The sequence below is a fragment of the Aquarana catesbeiana genome, linkage group LG13 (genome assembly GCF_042186555.1).
Source record: "Aquarana catesbeiana isolate 2022-GZ linkage group LG13, ASM4218655v1, whole genome shotgun sequence".
Taxonomy (NCBI): Eukaryota; Metazoa; Chordata; class Amphibia; order Anura; family Ranidae; genus Aquarana; species Aquarana catesbeiana.
In genome coordinates, this window is record NC_133336.1 from 58,450,279 (window position 1) to 58,472,247 (window position 21,969).

A 21,969-nucleotide genomic window follows, 5' to 3' on the forward strand; every position below is an offset into this window, starting at 1 on the left:
TTCTAGAGAAAATTATTACATGAAATGCAATAAAAAAAATGAAAAAGCTGGTTACTAGGAATAAGCAAGATCTATGTTCAGACATTTTCATTTAGGTCTCTCTGGGAAAAAAAAAAAAAAAAAAAAAACACTAATAAAATTTCTTCCGAAATAAGAACCATGGGAATTTGTCATTAAACACATGGCTTTTCCACAAAAACAAATGGAGCCGTATAAAAATCCTCAACCCAAATGTAACCAGTGTGTAAACAAAAGCATTGGAGGGTATAAAGCTAACCTGATAATAGTCAATGTGCATTCATAATTAACAATTGACCCACATACACAAACATGTACTTTTCTGCAATTTCCTCGGGTCATAAAACAAGTTATCTTTTGGGAAATCTTAAACACGCAAAAAGCTGCTTGTTAAAAAATGTCCACCCAGAAACGCCAAGATTAAAGGCGTGAATATGTCAGTCAGCGGTAACACAAGCACCTTGTACTAAAGACGGCGGACAATCGGGGTCAGGGACTGCGGTCTAATGTTTATGTGACCTGAGCAATACAATCCGGCTAGTGGCACGGCAACACAAGATTCTGTGCAAATTCATTTGCATCATAAGGCAAAGCGAGGGAAATATTCACATCTTTATTTTCCATGCAGTGCGATACGGTTTAGGTGTTCAGCGTTATTGTTTATCACGAAAGGTGGTATTTTTTTGGAACCAGCACCCAATATGCATAAAACAGGATTATAATTTCAGTGCACTACATGCAAAGTATTCTGTAATCCCAAAGGTTTGCTCACATAGGAAGGAGGGGGGGGGGGCGTTTTACTGCCCCCCAACAACCCACCTAATAGAGGTCATGCAGCTGCTAAAAGGCTGTACACATGTCTTCATGTGGCTTTGTGCAAAAAATTAAAACTGCATGTCACATTCTTTGGGCAGTACCACCGCTGAACAACCCAATTAGGTGTATGGAACCGTGCACGGGGTTGCAGTGGAGTGGTTCAGCCTTTTTAAGGTTAAAGTGTTACTAAACCCAGTAATATGAAAATAGTTCATCCACCCCCCCCACCCCACAGCTTAAAAATCTTCCTTTTACATTAAAGTAATGCCACTTTATACCTTTTTGGATGATCTGTATACCATGGTTACATGATTGACTGCACAGTTTCTCCAGTGCTGAGAGTTCAGGAAGGAGGAGATTTCCACTACAGCCTGTATACACGCCCACATGTGTGATGTCAATATCATGTGACCTGGCTAGCTCTGATCAACAAGTAAATGTTCTCTTCAGCATAAAAGACACAACTGAGCATGTGCAGGTCGGCTACCCTGCCTGTGTAAGCTGGCCTTCCCCAGATAGACAGTGCAGGAGAGAAGGAAGGATCTGTGCATACAGGATAAAACAGCATTTTTACACAATGCAGATTATTAACCCCTTAAGTTCCACTGAGTATAACAAGCCTGCTTTACTGTATATACAGACTGATTTTATTGTTGTGGGTTTAGTAACACTTTAAAACAAGTGGTGAGAGGGCAACATATTGCCACCTCCTCCCACTGCCAGAATACAAATGCAAAGCCAAAGGATTCCCCCATCCACCTTGAATGGGTGGATGAAGGCATCAAGTCATTATTTTTTTCATTCAACCCACTGGTTGGTTTTCCAGCAGCACCATTCAACAGAATCTGGTCTAAGGATTGGCTTGTGCTGAACAGAAAGCGGTACGCACAGAGCAACGTTCAGTCAGTTCCTGCTGAACTGGACAATTTTGGATACCTGTATACCCTACTTAGAGAAGAACACCCAAAAGGGAAAGCTCCGCTTGTATGCCTTCTCCCCCCTCCGCTGCCACAGCAAAGTGAGACAGAAGTTCGGCCCCCTGCAGCCGGCCCATTCACAGCGCGATTCCCTTAGCCAAGATGGCGGTGCCAGCACCCGAGAGCCGATTTAAGAATCTGCTCGGATGAGGATACCGCTGGATGCCTGGATAGTAAAAGGCAGTAGCTACAGTACTTATAGCTGCTGACTTCATTTTTGGATGGGGGCCTGGAACCCTGCTTTAGGAGTACAGTAACATTGTAGCAGCATGTATGTGGGACTTCCAATATTCCCAGGGTGTGTAATAGAAGACGTGTGTGTGTGTGTGTGGTCTAATTAGTCCTCTAGGAGCAGCCAGTGACATGTCACACCAATGTTTGTTTACAAAACACAACAAAGAGAAACATCCAGGACCATCCCCCTCCCCCCCTCTTCCCAGAGAACTGTCAGTAACCATTTCAGTGACAACTTTCCCTTAGAGATGGCTTAGCTGTCCAGGTCCTTATCTTCATGGAAATATAGGTGGTCTATTTATAATGTACCAGTGTAGTAAACTAATTGTGGAAAACTAAAGCAGCCCATAGACGATTCTGGGTTGAAAACAAAAAAAACCCAATTCCCCCATCCACACACTTGATGTGGATGAAGGAATCCTCTCGCCGAGCTATTGTATTCTCACAGTGGAGAGACTTCCCTGCCATCAGAATACACTGATCAGCACTGCAGCTATAACCGGTCATGCAGAGTCTCTTGGTTCAAATACTTTGAGATGCTCAATAACCTAAAACCAGTATAAAGACTTCATACTTTTCCTTTCCCAATTTGCGGACTTGTTCCCAGTCAGTGACTGGAAAAGCAGCCAGCATACCAGGACATTTTAGGAGGTGGCTAGCAATGGCATACTCCATATTCCTTTAATAAAGTTTGCTTTAACCACTTCAGCCCCAGAAGAATTTACCCCCTTCCTGACCAGAGCACTTTTTGCGATTCGGCACTGCGTCGATTTAACTGACAATTGTGCGGTCGGGCGATGTGGCTCCTAAACAAAATTGACATCCTTTTTTTTCCCACAAATAGAGCTTTCTTTTGGTAGTATTTGATCACCCCTGCGGTTTTTATTTTTTGCGCTATAAACAAAAAAAATAGCAACAATTTTGAAAAAAAAACACATTATTTTTTACTTTTTGCTATAATAAATTTCCCCCAAAATATATAAAAAACATTTTTTTCCTCAGTTTAGGCCAATACGTATGCTTCTACATATTTTTGGTAAAAAAAATTGCAATAAGTGTTTATTGATTGGTTTGCACAAAAGTTATAGCGTCTACAAAATAGGGGATCGTTTTATGGCATTTTTATTTTTTTTTTTTTTTACTAGTAATGGCGGTGGTCAGCAATTTTTATCGTGACTGCGACATTATGGCGGACACATCGGACAATTTTGACACATTTTTGAGACCATTGGCATTAATACAGCAATCAATGCTATAAAATTGCACTGATTACTGTAAAAATGTCACTGGCAGTGTAGGTTTTAACCACTAGGTGGCGCTGTAGGGATTGTGTCCTAGGGAGTGATTCTAACTGACGACACTGATCACTGCTCCCGATCACTGGGAGTTCCACCCAGCGAGAGGCTGCATATTTGTGTACTGTCTCTGCCTAGGGGTTAAAGGCTACCTGCACCTTGTGTTTTCCACCATCATAAGATGTGCACTGATCATGTAGATTGATGGCGTCATTTGTATACATATGTTATACTGTGGGTCTTGCGGTCAATCGGTCATCCAACCCAGCACCTACCCCATTCCAGGTTCCAGGTGGGCATCTCCTCCTCCTCTCCATCACGGCGGCTTCCACTGTGCATCTCCTCCTTCTTCTAGGCATCCAATAGGATCACCTGTCCTTTCAGCCAATTAGGGGACAGGTCTTAGGATGCGCTTCTTGATTGGGCGGGAGGAGGATCAGTGTGAGAATAGCAAATATTCATTCGCTATTCTCACACAACTGGGTGGGTGCAGAGCACAGTGCTCTGCGCCCCAAGTACACCCTTTTTTTGAAGCCTGTTAAAGCCTCTGGTGTCAAAAGAAACACCCCCATTGGAATCCATGCGTCCGGCATGTAGATTAGGGGGCCGGATGCATGGATAGGGGGGGAAGCGCCCGTGCGCCCCTAATGGGCGGGCCGCCACTGCTATACACACAGCCTATAATAGAGTAAACCTTCACATTCCTTCCCCAACAGTTTGTTTTCAAACATGAGGCATGCGGAATGGCATTGCACAGGTTAATGCATGACCTCTTTCTGTAGTTTGAGAATTGACATTTCCTGTGAAGAAACTACATATCCCACAGTCCCTGAGTCTCTCAGTCTAGTGTTCTGCAGGTAACAGCTGAATAGTAATTGGATCTTAAACAGACACAAGCAGACAGAGCAATGCGGGGAAGAGACACACTTTCATCACATTAGCACTTCTAACATATGTGATGCAACACATTGGAAATGGTGAGGCATGGATTGGAGGCTGTGTGACCTGGAACAAGAAGCCGCCTGTCTTTTTAGCAAATAGGGACAAGCTAGTGAATGAATATATGGGCATAGAGGAATCAATCAGCTATGACGCTTCAAACTACAGCCACAACATGTGAGCCAATCATAACAAGGTAAGGCAAACAAACAATACAAGAAATATAACTACACAAATAGATAAAAACAGCAAAAACGTTTGCAAGTGTACAATGCCTGTAAATTGACCCCAACACTTAATCCTACCCTCACTGAAAAATATAGAGCATTACTGCTAAGAGAACAGTCACCAGGTTGGTGACACGTGGGAGCAGGAGAATGGTTCTTCTCTTTTCTAAGCTCCAATCCAGCGTTGTGTTGCAATTTAAGCTGGCCATAGATAGTTCAGCAGGGACTGGCTGAGACTCGAATCATGTATTATATGTGATTATTTCAATCACTATGTTCTCCTTGGAGGGACGGCCCCCCGAGTCCCTCCCCCCTCACTCCGCCGGGAGAACACAACAGCTCCGCAGGAAGGATTTCCCCACCAACACTGACTGTGTTGATGGGGGAATCAAGTGATTTTCTTTCCTGCAACCCGTGGTTGCAGAAAAGAAAAACGCATCATCTATGGCCGGTCTTTACACAGTGATTTTTCAGGCAGAGGCAAGGTGCGAAAGGGCCATCAGGGGAGCACCTGCAAGGTAAATACCTGCCCCAAAGTGAACCTGTCATTTTTCACCGCCCTAACTAGCTCAGAAAGCTTCCTATCTTGTGCCAAAAACAAATTCTGATTATGGGATTCGTAATCTGCGTGAAACTGGCCTTTAAATCTTTTAGCTGCAAAAAAAAAAAATGTATTCTAAAGCAAAAACAAAGTGTTCCTGTCACCTACACAACCTGCAGGCAGCATGCTGTAGGCCAAATTGTTATTTATGAAACTGTCCAGTATCAGTTCCCCAGGAGCGTGCAATATTACCAAAGCACTTTAATCTCAGTGAAGGAATAAACTGTCTTCTCATTAACACTTCAGCCAACAAATGGCTGCATTGCAGCTACTGCACATTTACTCCCAACGTACTGGCAATGCATGCTGGGAAATGAGACACAATGACCATCCAACCAGAAAAGGGTTGCTTGAGAGAGGAACTATTTTCCTTTGTGTAATTACTTCATCTACAGAAGACTGTACTGAGAAAGACTGGAGTGAAGTTCTAATGTTACCTATAGCTGGAGCATTAATGCAGAGCTCTCTGGCCAGCAGCAGAAAGGTTTTCCCCAGGACATAGACGTTCACCTGCCAGAATAAAAGAAACATCATTATACTACCGGAGAGAAATAGGATCAAAAGAAACGCATTATGTTAAAGCACTTTTAAAGGGAGTTTCTCATATCAAAAAAAAAAAAAAAACACAAAAAAAATTTCTACAAGTTGGCTAGAAGTGCCATAAGGTGTCATGCACTCATATGTTTACTAGCTGAAACCACTGAAGCATAAACTCCTTGGCATTTTCCAGTGCCCGGGGAGCCGCGTACAGCCTCCATTACAACTAAATGGCCGCATGCTGCTCAATGAAAAACGCTGATCACTTTTGCAACAAGGTTTACCCATGCACACGTACGCAGCGTATCTTCCCGAGCATATGCATGGCTAAATGCAAATGCATAAATGGGTACAACCATGTATTATTATTATTATACAGCAGGGATATGCAATTAGCGGACCTCCAGCTGTTGCAAAACTACAAGTCCCATCATGCCTCTGCCTCTGGGTGTCATGTTTGTGGCTGTCAGAGTCTTGCTATGCCTCATGGGACTTGTAGTTCTGCAACAGTTGGAGGTCCGCTAATTGCATATCCCTGTTATACAGGATTTATATAGCGCCAACAAGCGCCAATGCTTAACAAAATAAAGGCAGACATTACAGTTACATTACAATGTGGTACAAGAAGAATCAGAATGTACAGCCCTTTATTTGTATTGGTGGATGTACGTGGTACTTGCACTCCCTGGGCACAAGTAAAAGCTTGTTCATCGCGTTTACCAAAGCAAGCAAATACAATGTATTTCCCCAAACACACCACCCTCATGTTTGGGGATATATATGTCACACGTGGGTAAACGTCAGTGCAGAAATAATCTGTGTTTACACAATTAAGGCTGTGTACAGCCATCCACTTGTATTAGCGGCTGTACGGTACACCTGCGGGCATAGGAAAGTGCCAGGAATTTAATGCTCGAGGAGTTTACAGCTAATAAAAGGTCCATACACATGAGGACTTTGTGATGACCAATTTGGGGCTTATGAACACTGTGCTAAACAAGGACATTTTCTTGCCCATATCAACCAAACTACATCCAACAGTCTAGTCTGCGGTACAGGATTGAAAATTAAAAAAGGATTTAGTTAGGTTGCTAAGGGCAACAAGAAATGTTCCAGTTGACACACAAACAATAAAGGCTTATGTATGTTCAAACACAAAAGGTCTAAATCTATTAGGATTCCATGCAGCACACAAAACTCAGGAGCACTCCGCACACAGGCCTGAATGTTCACTCTTCTGCAGGGTGGAGAAAAATCGATGATTAAAAAAAAATCAGATTGTTTTAAAATTTAAATCTGATTTTTTTTTTATTTTTATCAAATTTATTGCTTTTGGAGTAAAAATATATCTAAAGAGTTTTCTATTTAAGATGCAGTAATCATTTAGTTTATTCAGCATGAAATGGAGCTTGGTTATGTATCATGAGGCTGTATATTCTGCAATATTTACTTTTTTTTTGTAAACTCATTCAGTGAATGCAAGCTGAGATAACATGCACTGCATTGATGCATTCACACAAATTTCACAGTAGCCATGAGATAAAACAAGGTCCAAAAATATTCCTTTATCACATGGTTTTAAAAATCTATGTACACTACAAACTGTATGATTGAATCGGTTCTGATATCGCTGTTTTACTAACATAACAGCTTATTATTCTAAATAGGAAACCTTAATTTTGTTTGCAAATATTAAAGATTCTAATTACCAGCAAGAATAAGTGCTTACAAGAGCACCTGTCTGTTTCAGATCCATCATGGCAGTGCCTGTTAGCGGGCATCCACTCACCTGCTGCTGCCACGTCCCTCACCTTGCTGTGTCACTGCCCCATCACCAGCCGTCCCAATAAAGTGAATGGGACTGTCGATGAATCAACAGCGGGTCAAAGGAAGAGCCGCTGCGGGACAGAGATGACAGTCATTCTTTAAAAATTATGATCTAAATCAAACCTTTTTACTAGGGGTTTAAAGAGACTCGACTTAAATCAAATCCACCCTGTCACTCTGGCGTGGAAGTCTGGCATATGTCTAAGGCCTTATACACGGATGTTTTTACAGCGGCATTTAGCTTTTGTTGTAGCTTAACCTCTTGCTTACTGGGCACTTAAACCCCTTTCTGCCCAGACCAATTTTTAGCTTTCAGCGCTGTCACTCTTTGAATGACAATTGCACGGTCATGCTACTGTACTCAAATTAAATTTTTATCATTTTTTTCACACAAATGGAGCTTTCTTTTGGTGGTATTTAATCACCACTTGGGTTTTTATTTTTTGCTAAACAAACAAAAAAAGACAGAAATTTTTGAAGAGAAAAAAAAAAAATCACGTTTCATAGTTTGTTATAAAAATTTGCAAACAGGTAATTTTTCTCCTTCATTGATATCTGATGAGGCTGCACTGATAGGCACTGATAAGATGGGCCTGATGGGTGGCACTGATGGGCACTGGTAGGTGACATTGATAGGCAGCACTGGTGATGAGGCACTGATTGGTGACATTTATAGGTGGCACTGTGGGCACTGATAGGTGGTACTGTGGGCACTGGTAGGTGGTGCAGGTGGGCACAGAAGCCTTTGCAGAGGCTCTCCAAGATCGGGACTGATGTCCCTCTCACAGCCGCCGGTGATTGGCTTTTTTTTTTCCTCCTCACGCTAGGAGAAAAAAAAGCCGATTACCAGCTCTCTGGTCTGATCACGTGGTAAAGGGCCGGGATTGACCCCGTACTCCGATCTGTGATCAGCCGAGTCTCAGGCTCGCTGATTACAGAGCGGGCCGCATGTGCCCTGCAGGGGGGAGCGCAGGCCTCTCGAGCACAGGACGACGTCTATGGACACCCTCCCGGCAAAGTAGGTCCGCGCTGTAGCCGTCTTTCTCACTATAACGCGGATAGGAAGTTGTTAAAAACGCCACTCCATGTTATTCAATGGCCTCATGCACACCATGGCATTTTTGAGCTGTAACAGACATTGCGGTTTTAAGCTCCAAAAAAAACCAAGGACCGGCATGTTCTGAGGCTCCAGCGCTAGAGCTGTAAAAACGCCAGACAGTGGTAAAAGGTGTTAAACGAGGTTTAACGCAGCTTAATGCTGTACACAACGTTAAGCCTCTTCCGGCATTTCTCTGCCTCTATTCAAAAACAATGGTTCCCTATGGGAGCCCATTGATTTGAATAGAAGAAGTCGCACCAGAAGTCGTATCAAGATGATCCGACTTGCGGTGCGACTTGTGTGTTGAGAATCTTGAAGGGGAACCCTGCCAAAATGTAAAAAAAATTGTGTGTGAGGTTCCCCCCCAAGAGGATACCAAACAACAACAGCAAAAAAAAAAAAAAGCATTGAAAAATGTAAAACCCAAATCGCAACAAAATTGCGTGTGCAAAAATGCAACACGCACTTTAAAATATAAGTGTGCAGGGCGTGGCACGAGCTGTATACCCTGATCTGAGAGGCTAAACTGTATACCCTAAGCCATATACCCTGATCTGTGATGCTGAGCTGTATAACCAGATCTGTGATGCTGAGCTGTATACTCTGATCTGTGAGGCTGAGCTGTATACCCAGATTTGTGAGGCTAAATTATATGCCCTGATTGGTGAGACTAAACCGTATACCCTGATCTGTGAGGCTAAACTGTATACCCTGAGCAGTATACCCTGATCTGAAAGGCAAAACTGTATACTCTGAGCCGTATACCCTGATCTGAGAGGCTGAGCTGTACACCCTGATCTGTATAACCTGATCTGTGATGATGAGCTGTATACCCTGAGCTATATACCCAGATCTGTGAGGCTGGGGCTGTATACACCTGACACTATGGGTGGAAGCAAGTGGAATACAGGGGACGGAGTGGGTGGATTCTATAAGGCGTGGGGCTTATGAGAAGTGGGAGGGGTCAAAAAGGAATGGCGGGGTCTGGCGCCCCCACCCTAAAACTTCACCAGCCGCCACTGATCCCTACTGATAACCTTTTCCAAAGTAACAAAGCAAATCATATCTTTCTTCAATGCTGAAAATGCAAGGTTGGTGAAAATCTGCTACATTATAAAATAATTTCAGCCAAAACCAATATCCATCTATGAGAGGATTATGGTGGGTTCACGTTGTCGCTGGCTTCTGGATTTTCTCAGAGATGCCAGTCGTGAGATCTTCTTACAGGGGTTAAATGATCCCCGTATCCTGTTACCAAGCATCACTCTCATTCTCTGCTTTCTCCATAACATTACAATAGAGGAGTGCAAGGGACCTTTTATAGGGAGCAGCTACCAGCACTAGAATGGCTGTAATATCAATCAGCCTTGGGTAAGAGTAAAGCACTGTTGCCATGCTGAATTGGAGCATCAAGGTAAAGCCGCACTAGAAAACAGCAGCTGGGGATGCTTTAATCTGATTATCTGCTGACCAATAAAGACAGTTCTCATCAAACACATGTCAATAAATAAGGATTACCAACATGCAGAAAAAACATAACCAAAAGGGGACAGAGGTTCATATACAGTGGGAGTTAGAAACCTGCACACACACCTATTTTACATCCATACCAGCATTGGCAAGCAATATACAGCTGGACATGGACAAGGTTTTTTGCACACCCCCCCCCAAACAATCTATCATTTCCATGCCCTGCCATTGTCAGCAATAAGCTCTGCATTGCATGTTGACACTGAAAAACAGTCAATGCTCATCAGTGCATTAAACAGATATGAACTGGCATCACATCAATGGCTAATCTATGTACATGTACTGGCCTGTGTTACATGTAAACATACGTGTAAACGAGCTCTTAGGATATTTTTTCAAGAGCTGTGTCCCTCCGAAGATATTCGCTCTTTTCTTGCCCTTATGACATCACATCACAATGGGTTTCGTTGTGACAGGACGTGAAGAAAAAGCCCCTCAAAGGGTTTGCAGACAATAATATGATCTGACAGATTCTAGAGCTTTGTCACTCAACTAGAAAGTTATACTGTTTTATTGCTATTTGTGTCTCCATAGGAGGGAATTCTTTTTACTTTCTGTACCAGTGACCGCACAGAAAGTGAGAGCAAACCCCCCCCCCCACGCACGCAATACAAAACAGAAAAAGAAAAAACATTTGTCTGAAGCGAGGCTTTAACCACTGCCTTTTCTGGCACTTTTTAAGTAGTTAACGTAGAACTATATATATATAATTTTTTTTTAGCAGAGACCTTAGGGAATAAAATGGAGACCTTTGCAATTTTTTATATCACACGGTATTTGCTCAGCGGTTTTTCAAACTTTTTTTTTTTTTTTTTTACAAAAAACATTTTAATGAATAAAAAACAAAAAACACAATATATCCCAATTTTTTTGCATTATATAAAAGATTGTGTTACGCCGAATAAATAGATACCCAACAGTTCACGCTTTAAAATTGTGCACGCTCGTGAAATGGTGATGAATTACAGTACTTAAAAATCTCTATAGGTGATTTTTTTAAACACCTTTACAGGTTACTGGTTTAGAGTTACACAGGAGGTCTCGAACACTGTTTACATATGTGTACGCAACTTACGTATGCATTTGCATCTGCAAGCGAGCACACAGGGATGGGGGCGCTTTACTTTTTTTTCATATTTCATTTATTTTTTATTTTTACACTGTCCCTTAAAAAAAAAAGCTTTTTATCATCACGTTTATTCCCATTACAAGGAATCTAAACATCCCTTGTAAATTAATTAAGGATATCTGGGGACAAAAAGACCCAAATCTCTTCTCTTACCTTTAAAAGCAAAAGCATTAATTTTTGAGCTTTTGATAAACAAAAAAAAAGTGTTTATTTCCAGCCTGGAGCGGACGTGATGTCATGACGTCACTCCGGTCCTGCAAGGCCACACTGTTGGATCATTTCTTGGGTGAGCTGGCAGAAATGGTAACCCCGAGGAAGACCTGTGACAGTGAAGAGGGAAGGGCTATAATGTGCAAGGAGAGAGGGGCTGTGCTAGGAAATATACTCTAAGTCAGGGATATGCAATTAGCAGACCTCCAGCTGTTGCAAAACTACAAGTCCCATCATGCCTCTGCCTCTGGGTGTCATGCTTGTGGCTGTCAGAGTCTTGCTATGCCTCATGGGACTTGTAGTTCTGCAACAGCTGGGAGTCCGCTAATTGCACATCCCTGCTCTAAGTCAAGTTCAAAGGCAAACCTGCAAGTAAATAAAACTATCTTTATGGAAAGTGAAACTGGCACATAAACAATTAAAATATTTACATTTTCTGTACATTTTATCTGCAATGTTTTAAGTTGGTAACAAGACCTCTAACCCCTTTATGCCCCAGTGACCCATAAGTGCAGCAGCAAAAAGCTGGGCTTTAATGCAGACACACCACACATATGCCAATCACAGTGGTCACAATATCGCCAATCCTTCCCATCCCCCTGGGCGTTAAGAACGTTTAAGGACGACACCAGGTGGGCAGGAAGGGGCTAAATGCTAAGTTCACCTGAGAACATGTTATGGCCGTATTTAGGGTATAAGTGCTCCACCAACAAAGCCACATCATTCATTCACAGGAATATGTGAATTAATAAACTACAAATCTCGTCTTCCACCGCAGCAGATGGACTTGTACTCGATCAGCACAACTGTAGTCCATTCACTCATCCTTCAGCTCCGAAACTAACAGCCCATAGGCTCCTCTGACAATGACGGATGGAGAAATAAAATGGTCTGCAGGCTAGGGACAGATAATCATCCCTGGATGCAGTCTCTCTAAACGCAGTATGTGTGGATACATCAAGACAACCATGGCTTTCATCATTGATTTGCACAGCTGTTTACAGCTACCTGTGATTCCAGTCAAAGGAATCCACTGCAGGCCCTAATTGGAAGTGTAGGTGAGGCCTTAGGCCCCCCAATCAAGTCTGCCTGTAAGTTTTTCAGGCAAACCTGATCTGACCATCCATTGCTCTCTACGAAGCAGTGGATGTCAAGGGACTTGACATCAAATCTGCTGAAAGACAGACGGATGGGGATCCACTCACCATCCATCTGGCAATTGGATCTAATGGAAACAGACAGGTGGTCCATTTTCATCTGAGCGCTCCATAGAGAACAGCGGGCTGTGTCAGGACCTGCCATTCACCTGCTCAGCGGGGACCAGCGGACAGATTCCCCGCTGAGCAGGCAGATCCATTGTCGGAGTCCGCCTGTGTGAAAGGGGCCATATGGAGGTACGGGCTCAGAGATGTACGAACAGTCTGCAGGAGCCTGACATTGCACCCTTGATCCACTGATTGCAGGTGTAAAATGCTCTGCAGGCTCCTAAGAAGAAAAATAAAAAATGCATTTTTTTTTTATTATTAACTTATCCTTTAACCATAGCCAACAATCATCTCACTGTATGATTACACAATATTAGCTTTTTGCAGATTAGATGGCTGCCAAATCACTCCGCAGAATCAGATAAAATTCACCCATGTAGTTTAGCCCTGGAGCAGAAAATTGCATACAGGTAGGATCTCTCATCACTACAGACAATATGGGTGCTGCCAGAGAATATTTAGCATTATACTGTTAATTTAATCCAGACTCATGCTACTTTATTATCCACTTTGCGAACGGCTGCATGCTCAAAAGTTCCTTTCTACCTTAAAGCGGAGTTCCACCCACTTTTACAAGAGGGTCTTCAATTAAAGACCACCCTCTCCACCCCTTGTTTTTGGATATCTATTTTTTTCTTACCTGCCTTTTTAGAGAAAATACATTTACTTCCATCCTGACCCGGCCGCGGCACAGTACATCACGTCCTCTTTTGTGGCGAGCCCTCCTCCCGCGATGCCTTCTGGGACCTGTGTGTGTCCCAGAAGAGGAGCTGGCCATTTGCAAAGCGCCACGCGACTCACGCATGCGCAGTAGGAAGCAGGCTGTGAAGCCTGAAGGCTCCACTGCTGGTTTCCCTTAGTTGGAATAGTGGTGCCTGCACCCAAGGTGGACAAATGGGCCCCGGGGGGGCGACATTGCGGGCTCCCAGGACAGGTAAGTGTCCTTATTAAAAATCAGCAGCTACTGTACTTGTAGCTGCTGACTTGTTTTTTAAAAAAATATATTTTTTGGCTGGAACTCCGCTTTAATGTAAAACCCCCTTCTCATACTAAACTCATACTACATTCCATTCTATCCTTCCTTCAGCTGGTAACGCAGCCCCCTTCCTATGTTCCAGATTAGTGAAACCAAACTAATAAAAGAAGCAGAGCTCTATAAATTACAACCCCGCTCTTTATTTAGCTTGTGTGCTTCTCCCTCCCGAACATTCACTGGAAATCCTATTTCTGGTTTATATTTACACAAATGGTTTTTAAATCGGTTCTCAGGACCTGGCGATGGGATGAGTTTAGAAAAAAAAATTGTTGTGGGGGGGATTCCAAATAGGTTGGAACTCTGTGTAAAATCTATATAAAACAGAATGCAATGATTTGCTAATCTCATCAACCCATATTTTATTCACAAGAGAAAATAGAAGACATATCAAATGTTGAAGCAGAGAAAATGGACCATTTTAAGAAAAAAACAGGGTAATTAATAGCAACAGGTCTCAAAAAAGTTTGGACAGGGTAACAAAAAGCTGGCAAAGTAAGCGGTACTAACAAGGAAGAGCTGGAAGAACATTTTGCAACTAGGTTAATTGGCAACAGGTCAGTATAATGATTCGGTATAAAAAGAGCATCTTAGCGAGTCAGTGTCTCTGAAGTTAAGGCGGCAGAGGTTCACCAATTTGTGAAAAGCTGCCTCTAAAAATTGTCAACTAATTTCAGAATAATGTTCCTCAATGTAAAATTGAAAAAGACTTTAAATATATCATCTACAGTACATATCATCAAAAGATTGCAAGAATCTGGAGAAATCTTTGTGCGCAAGGTAAACATCACTGTATGGGCTCAGGAATACTTTCAAATATCACTGTCTGAACACAGACATCCAAAAATGCAAGGTAAAGCTCAATCATGCAAAGAAGCCATATCTGAAAATGATCCAGAAATGCCACCATCTTCTCCTGGCCAATGCTCATTTAAAAGGTCTGTTTTAAAATAGAAATCTGTTCTGTGGTCAGACTAATTGAAACTTGACATTCTTTTTGGCAACCATGGGTGCCACATCCTCCGGACTAAAGGGGAGAGGGACCTTCTGGCTTTTTATCAGCACTCAGTTCAAAAGTCTGCATCTCTGATGGTATAGTATTGCATTAGTGCGTATGGAATGGGCAGCTTGCACATCTGAAAAGGCATCATCAATGCTGAAAAGTGCGTATGGAATGGGCAGCTTGCACATCTGAAAAGGCATCATCAATGCTGAAAGATACATTCAGGTTTTAGAGCAGCATATGCTCCTGTCCAGGCAACATCTTTTTTTCAAGGAAGGTTTTGCATATCTCAGCAGTATAATGCTAAACCGCATACTGCTTCTATGACAACTGCATGGCTTTATAGTAGAGGAGTCCGGGTGCTTTACTGACCTGCCTGCAGTCCAGACTTTTCACCAATTGAAAAAATCAGGCCCATCTTGAAATGAAAAACATGAGAAAGAAGAACCATGACTGTTAAGCAGTTAAAATCTCATATCAGGCAAGAATGGGACAACATTCCTCTCCCAAAACTCCAGCAATTGGTCACATTTACAAAGTATTGTTAAAGGAAGAGGGAATGCTACAGCGTGGTAAACATGGCCCTATCACAATATTGTTTAGATGTGTTGCTGTCTTCAATTTCAAAATTATCTTATTTTTTTCTTAAAATGGTACTTTTTTTCAGTTTAAACATTTGATATATTTTCTATTGTGAATAAAATACGGGTTTATGAGATTTGCAGATCATTGTATTCTATTTTCATGTAGATGTTACATAGCATTCCAACTTTTTTTGGAACTGGGGTGGTAAATAAATGCTGCAAAACATAGAAAAATGTTTTGTAGCATTTACAAATAATAGCAAAAGTTCACATTAGGGATCGACCGATATCGTTTTTTCGGCGCCGATACGATACTGATATTTCGGCCACCTCTCAGGCCGATATTGTGTACCGATATGCTGACCATTTAAAAAGAAACATTTTTAAATCACTGAATGTAAACATCCCTTGTGACAGTAATAGGCAGTGACAGGTACTCTTTATGGAGAGATCGGGGGTCTATAAGACCCCAAACCCCCTTCTCTGAAAGTATTCAAAACGTCAAGATCGGCGTTTTTGAATATATATTATATGGCGCATTTAAGATGCCAGCAATCCTGGAATTGATGTCATGACTAGGGATGAGCCGAACACCCCCCTGTTCGGTTCGCACCAGAACATGAGAACAGGCAAAAAATTTGTTCGAACACCGTTAAAGTCTATGGAACACGAATATGAATAATCAAAAGTGCTAATTTTAAGGGCTTATATGCAAGTTATTGTCATAAAAAGTGTTTGGGGACCCGGGTCCTGCCCCAGGGGACATGGATCAATGCAAAAAAAAAGTTTTAAAAACGTCAGTTTTTTCAGGAGCAGTGATTTTAACAATGCTTAAAGTGAAACAATAAAAGTGTAATATCCCTTTAAATTTCGTACCTGGGGGGTGTCTATAGTATGCCTGTAAAGGGGCGCATGTTTCCCGTGTTTAGAACAGTCTGACAGCAAAATGACATTTCAAAGGAAAAAAAGTCCGAAAATACACATAGAAGTTCATTGATAAAAACGGCATGGGAATTCCCCACAGGGGAACCCCGGCCAAAATTTAAAAAAAAAATGACGTGGGGGGTCCCCCTAAATTCCATACCAGGCCCTTCAGGTCTGGTGTGGATTTTATGGGGAACCCCGCGCCAAAATTAAAAAAAAAAAAAAAAAAAACGGCGTGGGGTCCCTCTAAAAATCCATACCAGACCCTTATCCGAGCACGCAACCTGGCAGGCCGCAGGAAAAGAGGGGGGGACGAGCGAGCGCCCCCCCCCCTCCTGAACCGTACCAGGCCACATGCCCTCAACATTGGGAGGGTGCTTTGGGGTAGCCCCCCAAAACACCTTGTCCCCATGTTGATGAGGACAAGGGTCTCATCCCCACAACCCTGGCTGGTGGTTGTGGGGGTCTGTGGGTGGGGGTCTTATCGGAATCTGGAAGCCCCCTTTAACGAGGGGACCCCCAGATCCCGGCCCTCCCCCCCTGTGTGAAATGGTAAGGGGTACCCCTACCATTTCACAAAAAAACTGTCAAAAACGTTAAAAACAACAAGAGAGAGCTTTTGACAATTCCTTTATTTAAATGCTTCTTCTTTCTTCTATCTTCCTTCATGTTCTTCTGGTTCTTGTCCAGCATCTTCCTCCGTGGCGCCGGCGTCTTCTTCTCTCCCTTCTCCTCGGGCCGCTCCGCATCCATGATGACATGGAGGGAGGCTCCCGCTCTTCTCTTCATCTTCTTTTCGGGCCGCTCCGCATCCATGATGGCATGGAGGGAGGCTCCCGCTGTGTGACGCTTCTCCTCTTCTGACGGTTCTTAAATAACGGGGGGCAGGGCCACCCGGTGACCCCGCCCCCCTCTGACGCATGGTGACTTGACGGGACTTCCCTGTGGCGTCACAGGGAATGCCACAGGGAAGTCCCGTCATGTCCCCGTGCGTCAGAGGGGGGGCGGGGTCACCGGGTGGCCCCGCCCCCCGTTATTTAAGAACTGTCAGAAGAGGAGAAGCATCACACAGCGGGAGCCTCCCTCCATGCCATCATGGATGCGGAGCGGCCCGAAAAGAAGATGAAGAGAAGAAGATGAAGAGAAGATGAAGAGAAGAAGATGAAGAGAAGAGCGGGAGCCTCCCTCCATGCCATCATGGATGCGGAGCAGCCCGAGGAGAAGAAGGGAAGAAGACGCCGACGCCACGGAGGAAGATACTGGACGAGAACACCGGAGGAAGAACCAGAAGAAGAAGATGAAGGAAGAGACCGAAGGAAGATAGAAGAAAGAAGAAGCATTTAAATAAAGGAATTGTCAAAAACTGTCTTGTCATTTTTAACATTGACAGTTTTTTAGTGAAATGGTGGGCCCTTACCATTTCACAAAGGAGGGAGGGCCGGGATCTGGGGGGCTTCCAGATTCTAATAAGCCCCCCGCCCACAGACCCCCACAACCACCGGCCAGGGTTGTGGGGATGAGGCCCTTGTCCTCATCAACATGGGGACAAGATATTTTGGGGGGCTACCCCAAAGCACCCTCCCAATGTTGAGGGCATGTGGCCTGGTACGGTTCAGGAGGGGGAGCGCTCTCTCCTCCCCCTCCTTTTCCTGCGGCCTGCCAGGTTGTGTGCTCGGATAAGGGTCTGGTATAGATTTTTGGGGGGACCCCACGCCATTTTTTTTTTAAATTTTGGCACGGGATTCTCCTTAAAATCTACACCAGACCTGAAGGGTCTGGTATAGATTTTGAGGGGGACCCTACGCCATTTTTTTTTTTTATTTTGGCCGGGGTTCCCCTTAATATCCATACCAGACCTGAAGGGCCTGGTATGGAATTTAGGGGGACCCCCCACGTCTTTTTTTTTTACATTTTGGCCGGGGTTTCCCTTAATATCGATACCAGACCTGAAGGGCCTGGTATGGAATTTGGGGGGACCCCCCACGTCTTTTTTTTTTTTTTTTGGTTCGGGGTTCCCCTGTGGGGAATTCCCATGCCGTTTTATCAATGAACTTCTATGTGTATTGTCGGACTGGCAATTCAATAATAGCCGCGAGTCGTTTAAATGACTCTTTTTTACTTTGAAATGTCATTTTGCTGTCAGACTGTTCTAAACACAGGAAACATGCGCCCCTTTACAGGCATACTATAGACACCCCCCAGGTACGAAATTTAAAGGGATATTACACTTTTATTGTTTCACTTTAAGCGGTATTAAAAGCACTGCTCCCGAAAAGACGGACGTTTTTAAAACTTTTTTTTTTGCATTGATCCATGTCCCCTGGGGCAGGACCCGGGTCCCCAAACACTTTTTATGACAATACCATGAATATAAGCCTTTAAAATTAGCACTTTTGATTTCTCCCATAGACTTTTAAAGGGTGTTCCGCGGCATTCGAATTTGCCGCGAACACCCCAAATTGTTCGCTGTTTGGCGAACTTGCGAACAGCCCATGTTCGAGTCAAACATGAGTTCGACTTGAACTCAAAGCTCATCCCTAGCCATGACATCGCTTCCGGGTTATTAGAGCCGAGACCTGAATGAAGCTTTGGCTTTGTTCGGGTCTTCGGTCAGCCGGCGGACGTCCTGGCTGGCTGCTTGGGCTTCCTGGTGGGACGATAGAGCCTGGACGAGTAACGGAAGGTGGAGGACACCCTATCCCGCTGCTTGTAATAACAGCCAAGCGGCTTCTGAGGCTGCATTGGTTGTTATTACAATAAAGCCGACCGTCCGCTCTAAAGAACGGTATCGGGGTGATGCCTGCAGCTGCAAGCATCACCCCAGTAAAACCCCTTAAAGCAATAGCGGTAACATCGGGTACATTTATGCTCGATACTTCAAAAAAAAGTGAATATTGGCCGCCAATAATCAGCCTCACCAACAATCGTTCGATCTCTGGTTCACATACATGCATGTCTATATGTATATACAATATAAACTTCACTACTCTTGGCACCATTTGAGTCGGAATCACACTTTAGCTTCTGTGCTACTAATTCTAGCCATAAACAAAGCTTTAGATTATTTCTAATATTTTCTTTGGATTATGATTGGAAGATTTGTTTTAAATGACTCCATACATATTATCAAAGTTTTCATCTAATTTGTTTTGTTTTTAAGCTGATCATTACCTTGTCTGGAAGCATAAATGAAATGCATGTGCCCACAGGTGTCTGTATGTACTTTTAAAGAGTTTCTCAATCATCCCTGGAGGCCATACATGGACCATGAATGGGTACTCCCATCCACACAAGCGATATGAAAGGTGCAATCCTCCCCATTATGCTAGTCGGACAGCGGGGACTCCTTCACTGTTATAATGCATAGAAAAATGCTGCTGATTGAACAAAAAATTTCCAACAAGCCCGTTCTTGAGCATTCGATTAGATCAACTCCTCATGAATGGGAACAGCCACAGATGGATCAAAATTTGTCCAATCCCTGTTGAAACGGCTGAATTTCGATCCAGCATAACCTCTTGGCGCTGGCGCCGACAGCAATTGGGAATGTTCCGTTAGCCGTCGGTAACTGTGCCGGGAGTGTGCAAGCACACACTCTCAGCACAGCTCTATTGCCCCTAATTCACGTAAATATGCGGTTGCTCTTAGCCAAGGCCCACGCACCGACTGCATATTTGAGTGCGGCCAGCGCCAAGGTGTCAAGATGCAAATCTTGACTTTTGAATAGAAAGTCAAGTGCTACACGGCCCCCCACCCGCAACTTCTTCTTGGCCATTTATGCAGTGCATTACAATGAGGATCAAGGCTAAGGTTGGGGACACACAGGCTGAAAGGACGGCTGAACAGCAGTCTTACGCCCGACTTCCGTCCAACAGGCAGGCAGGAAAGCCAGCATCCAACCAGTGCTGGCAGCCAATGGGGGGGGGGGGGAATCGCCACACTAATATTGCTTGTGTTAGTACAGTTATCTGTCAGGTTTTTTTTCTGATCAGCTTGCGGAGTTGAATGGAAAAAACTAAAACTAAAAAAAAAAACCTTGTGTACCCCGCAGACTGTCTACCTACTGAAAATAGGCATTTGGAAGGTGGCAAGAAGGAAATAATGTCTCCTGACAGTTTTTTGACAGCCTCATGTGAACATACGTGTAGGCATCTAAAGGTGGATGCCTTCGCCAGGTACAGTTAAGCTGGCATATCAAATTAAGTGGCATTGCTTACATTAAATCTTGTTTTGTCACAACAGTAATAATCTTGCCTGAAGTTGTAGTTATGGGTAGCGAAATATTAACTGGTAGCCCTAAAGTGATACTAAACCCACAACAGTAAAATCAGTCTGTATATGCAGTAAAGCATGCTTGTTATACTCACTGTGGAAGGGGTTAATCCTCTGCATTCTGTAAAGGCTGTTTGTTCCTGTCTTCTCTGTTCCTTACCTTCTTCCACAGTCCCCAAACTATCTACAGATAGTACAGACTAGGGGACAACCTGCAAATGCTCAGTTCGGTGTGTATTGCTAGAGAGTGTTGTTTTTTTTCTTGGAGAGTGCATGTGATCAACACAAGGCCAATCAGCACTGTCCAGAGGGTCAGGGGTCCTGCAGCCTCATAGGACAACCATGGAAGAATGAAGACTCCTCCTACAAGCTTTAACCAGACACTGATAGAAGTCACAAGACTGCAATATACTGCTGATGAGGAAAGGTATTTAGCAGTTTATATTTACTAAAACTATTGCATTTCCATGTTGTGTACTGTGGGAGACCAGATATGGTGAATGCAGGGTCCTGGGTTTAGTAACACTTTAATAGCTTGGCCTTATAGAGCCATGCCACACTAGTGATTTTTGGCAGTGATTTGCAGCAACAGAATCATGCTCCTTAGTGTTTCCCCCGCTTGGAAAAAATGAACTACATTCAATGCCATAGACATTCCAAGCAGTATGTCATAGAGTCCCTGAGCAATTTACTTTATGCAGCATTTAGAACTAGCTTCAGAAGCTGCTCATGTTATCCATTGCCACATACAATGTACATGGCACACCAGCAATCTGAAGCTGCATAGATAAGCTTTGTAGTCACTGACAGCAGCAACTCTGTAGCCAGCTATAAATCCCCAGAGAAAATAAGCAGCTGCTACAAATCTCTGCCACAAAGTTGCTGATGTGACATGGTCCTCTCATCTCCCATAACCGATGTTGAGATTTGGATGTGCTGCACGCAAACTGCAATTTTAAAATAGAACGATCATCTTAGGCGTTCACTGCAATGTAGCAATGCAAACATCGCCCATTACAGTCTACAAAAAGGCAAAAACACCACCAGAAAGCACAGACAATGGAGCCCGTTAGAACAGTAGATTAGTGTAACAGCCTGTACACTTGTCTTGTTCAGCAGTAAATTGCTGGGAAGTTTGGCATGTGTATAAAAAAAAAAATCATGAATTTTTTTTTTTCATTTTAACTAGAAAACAACCAGATGTGTTAAAAAATTATTGTCTGGGTGTTTAAAGTTGGGCACTTAAATGGTTTGTCCATCCAACGTTGATAACTAGGAGGTGCACCGAATGGAAATTTTGGTGCCCAAATAAAAAATACAGGATGCACTTGGCCGAAAATAAAAAAATGACAGTTTTTAAAATATATATAATTTTATATGCAACAGTATTATATTCAACTTTTTAATTAATATAAATTTAAATGAATATGAATTTGTCAGCCATTATTG

At 43.2% G+C, this 21,969-nt stretch overlaps 1 protein-coding gene across 1 annotated transcript in view; it reads right to left on the reverse strand.

Annotated features, from left to right (window-relative positions):
• Positions 1–21,969, reverse strand: part of BRF1 (BRF1 general transcription factor IIIB subunit) — a 643,919-nt gene that overhangs the window by 353,279 nt on the left and 268,671 nt on the right. The window contains exon 5 of the mRNA XM_073610050.1: positions 5,545–5,617. Within this exon, the coding sequence (XP_073466151.1) occupies positions 5,545–5,617 (73 nt within the window). The remainder of the gene's footprint in view (positions 1–5,544; positions 5,618–21,969) is intronic.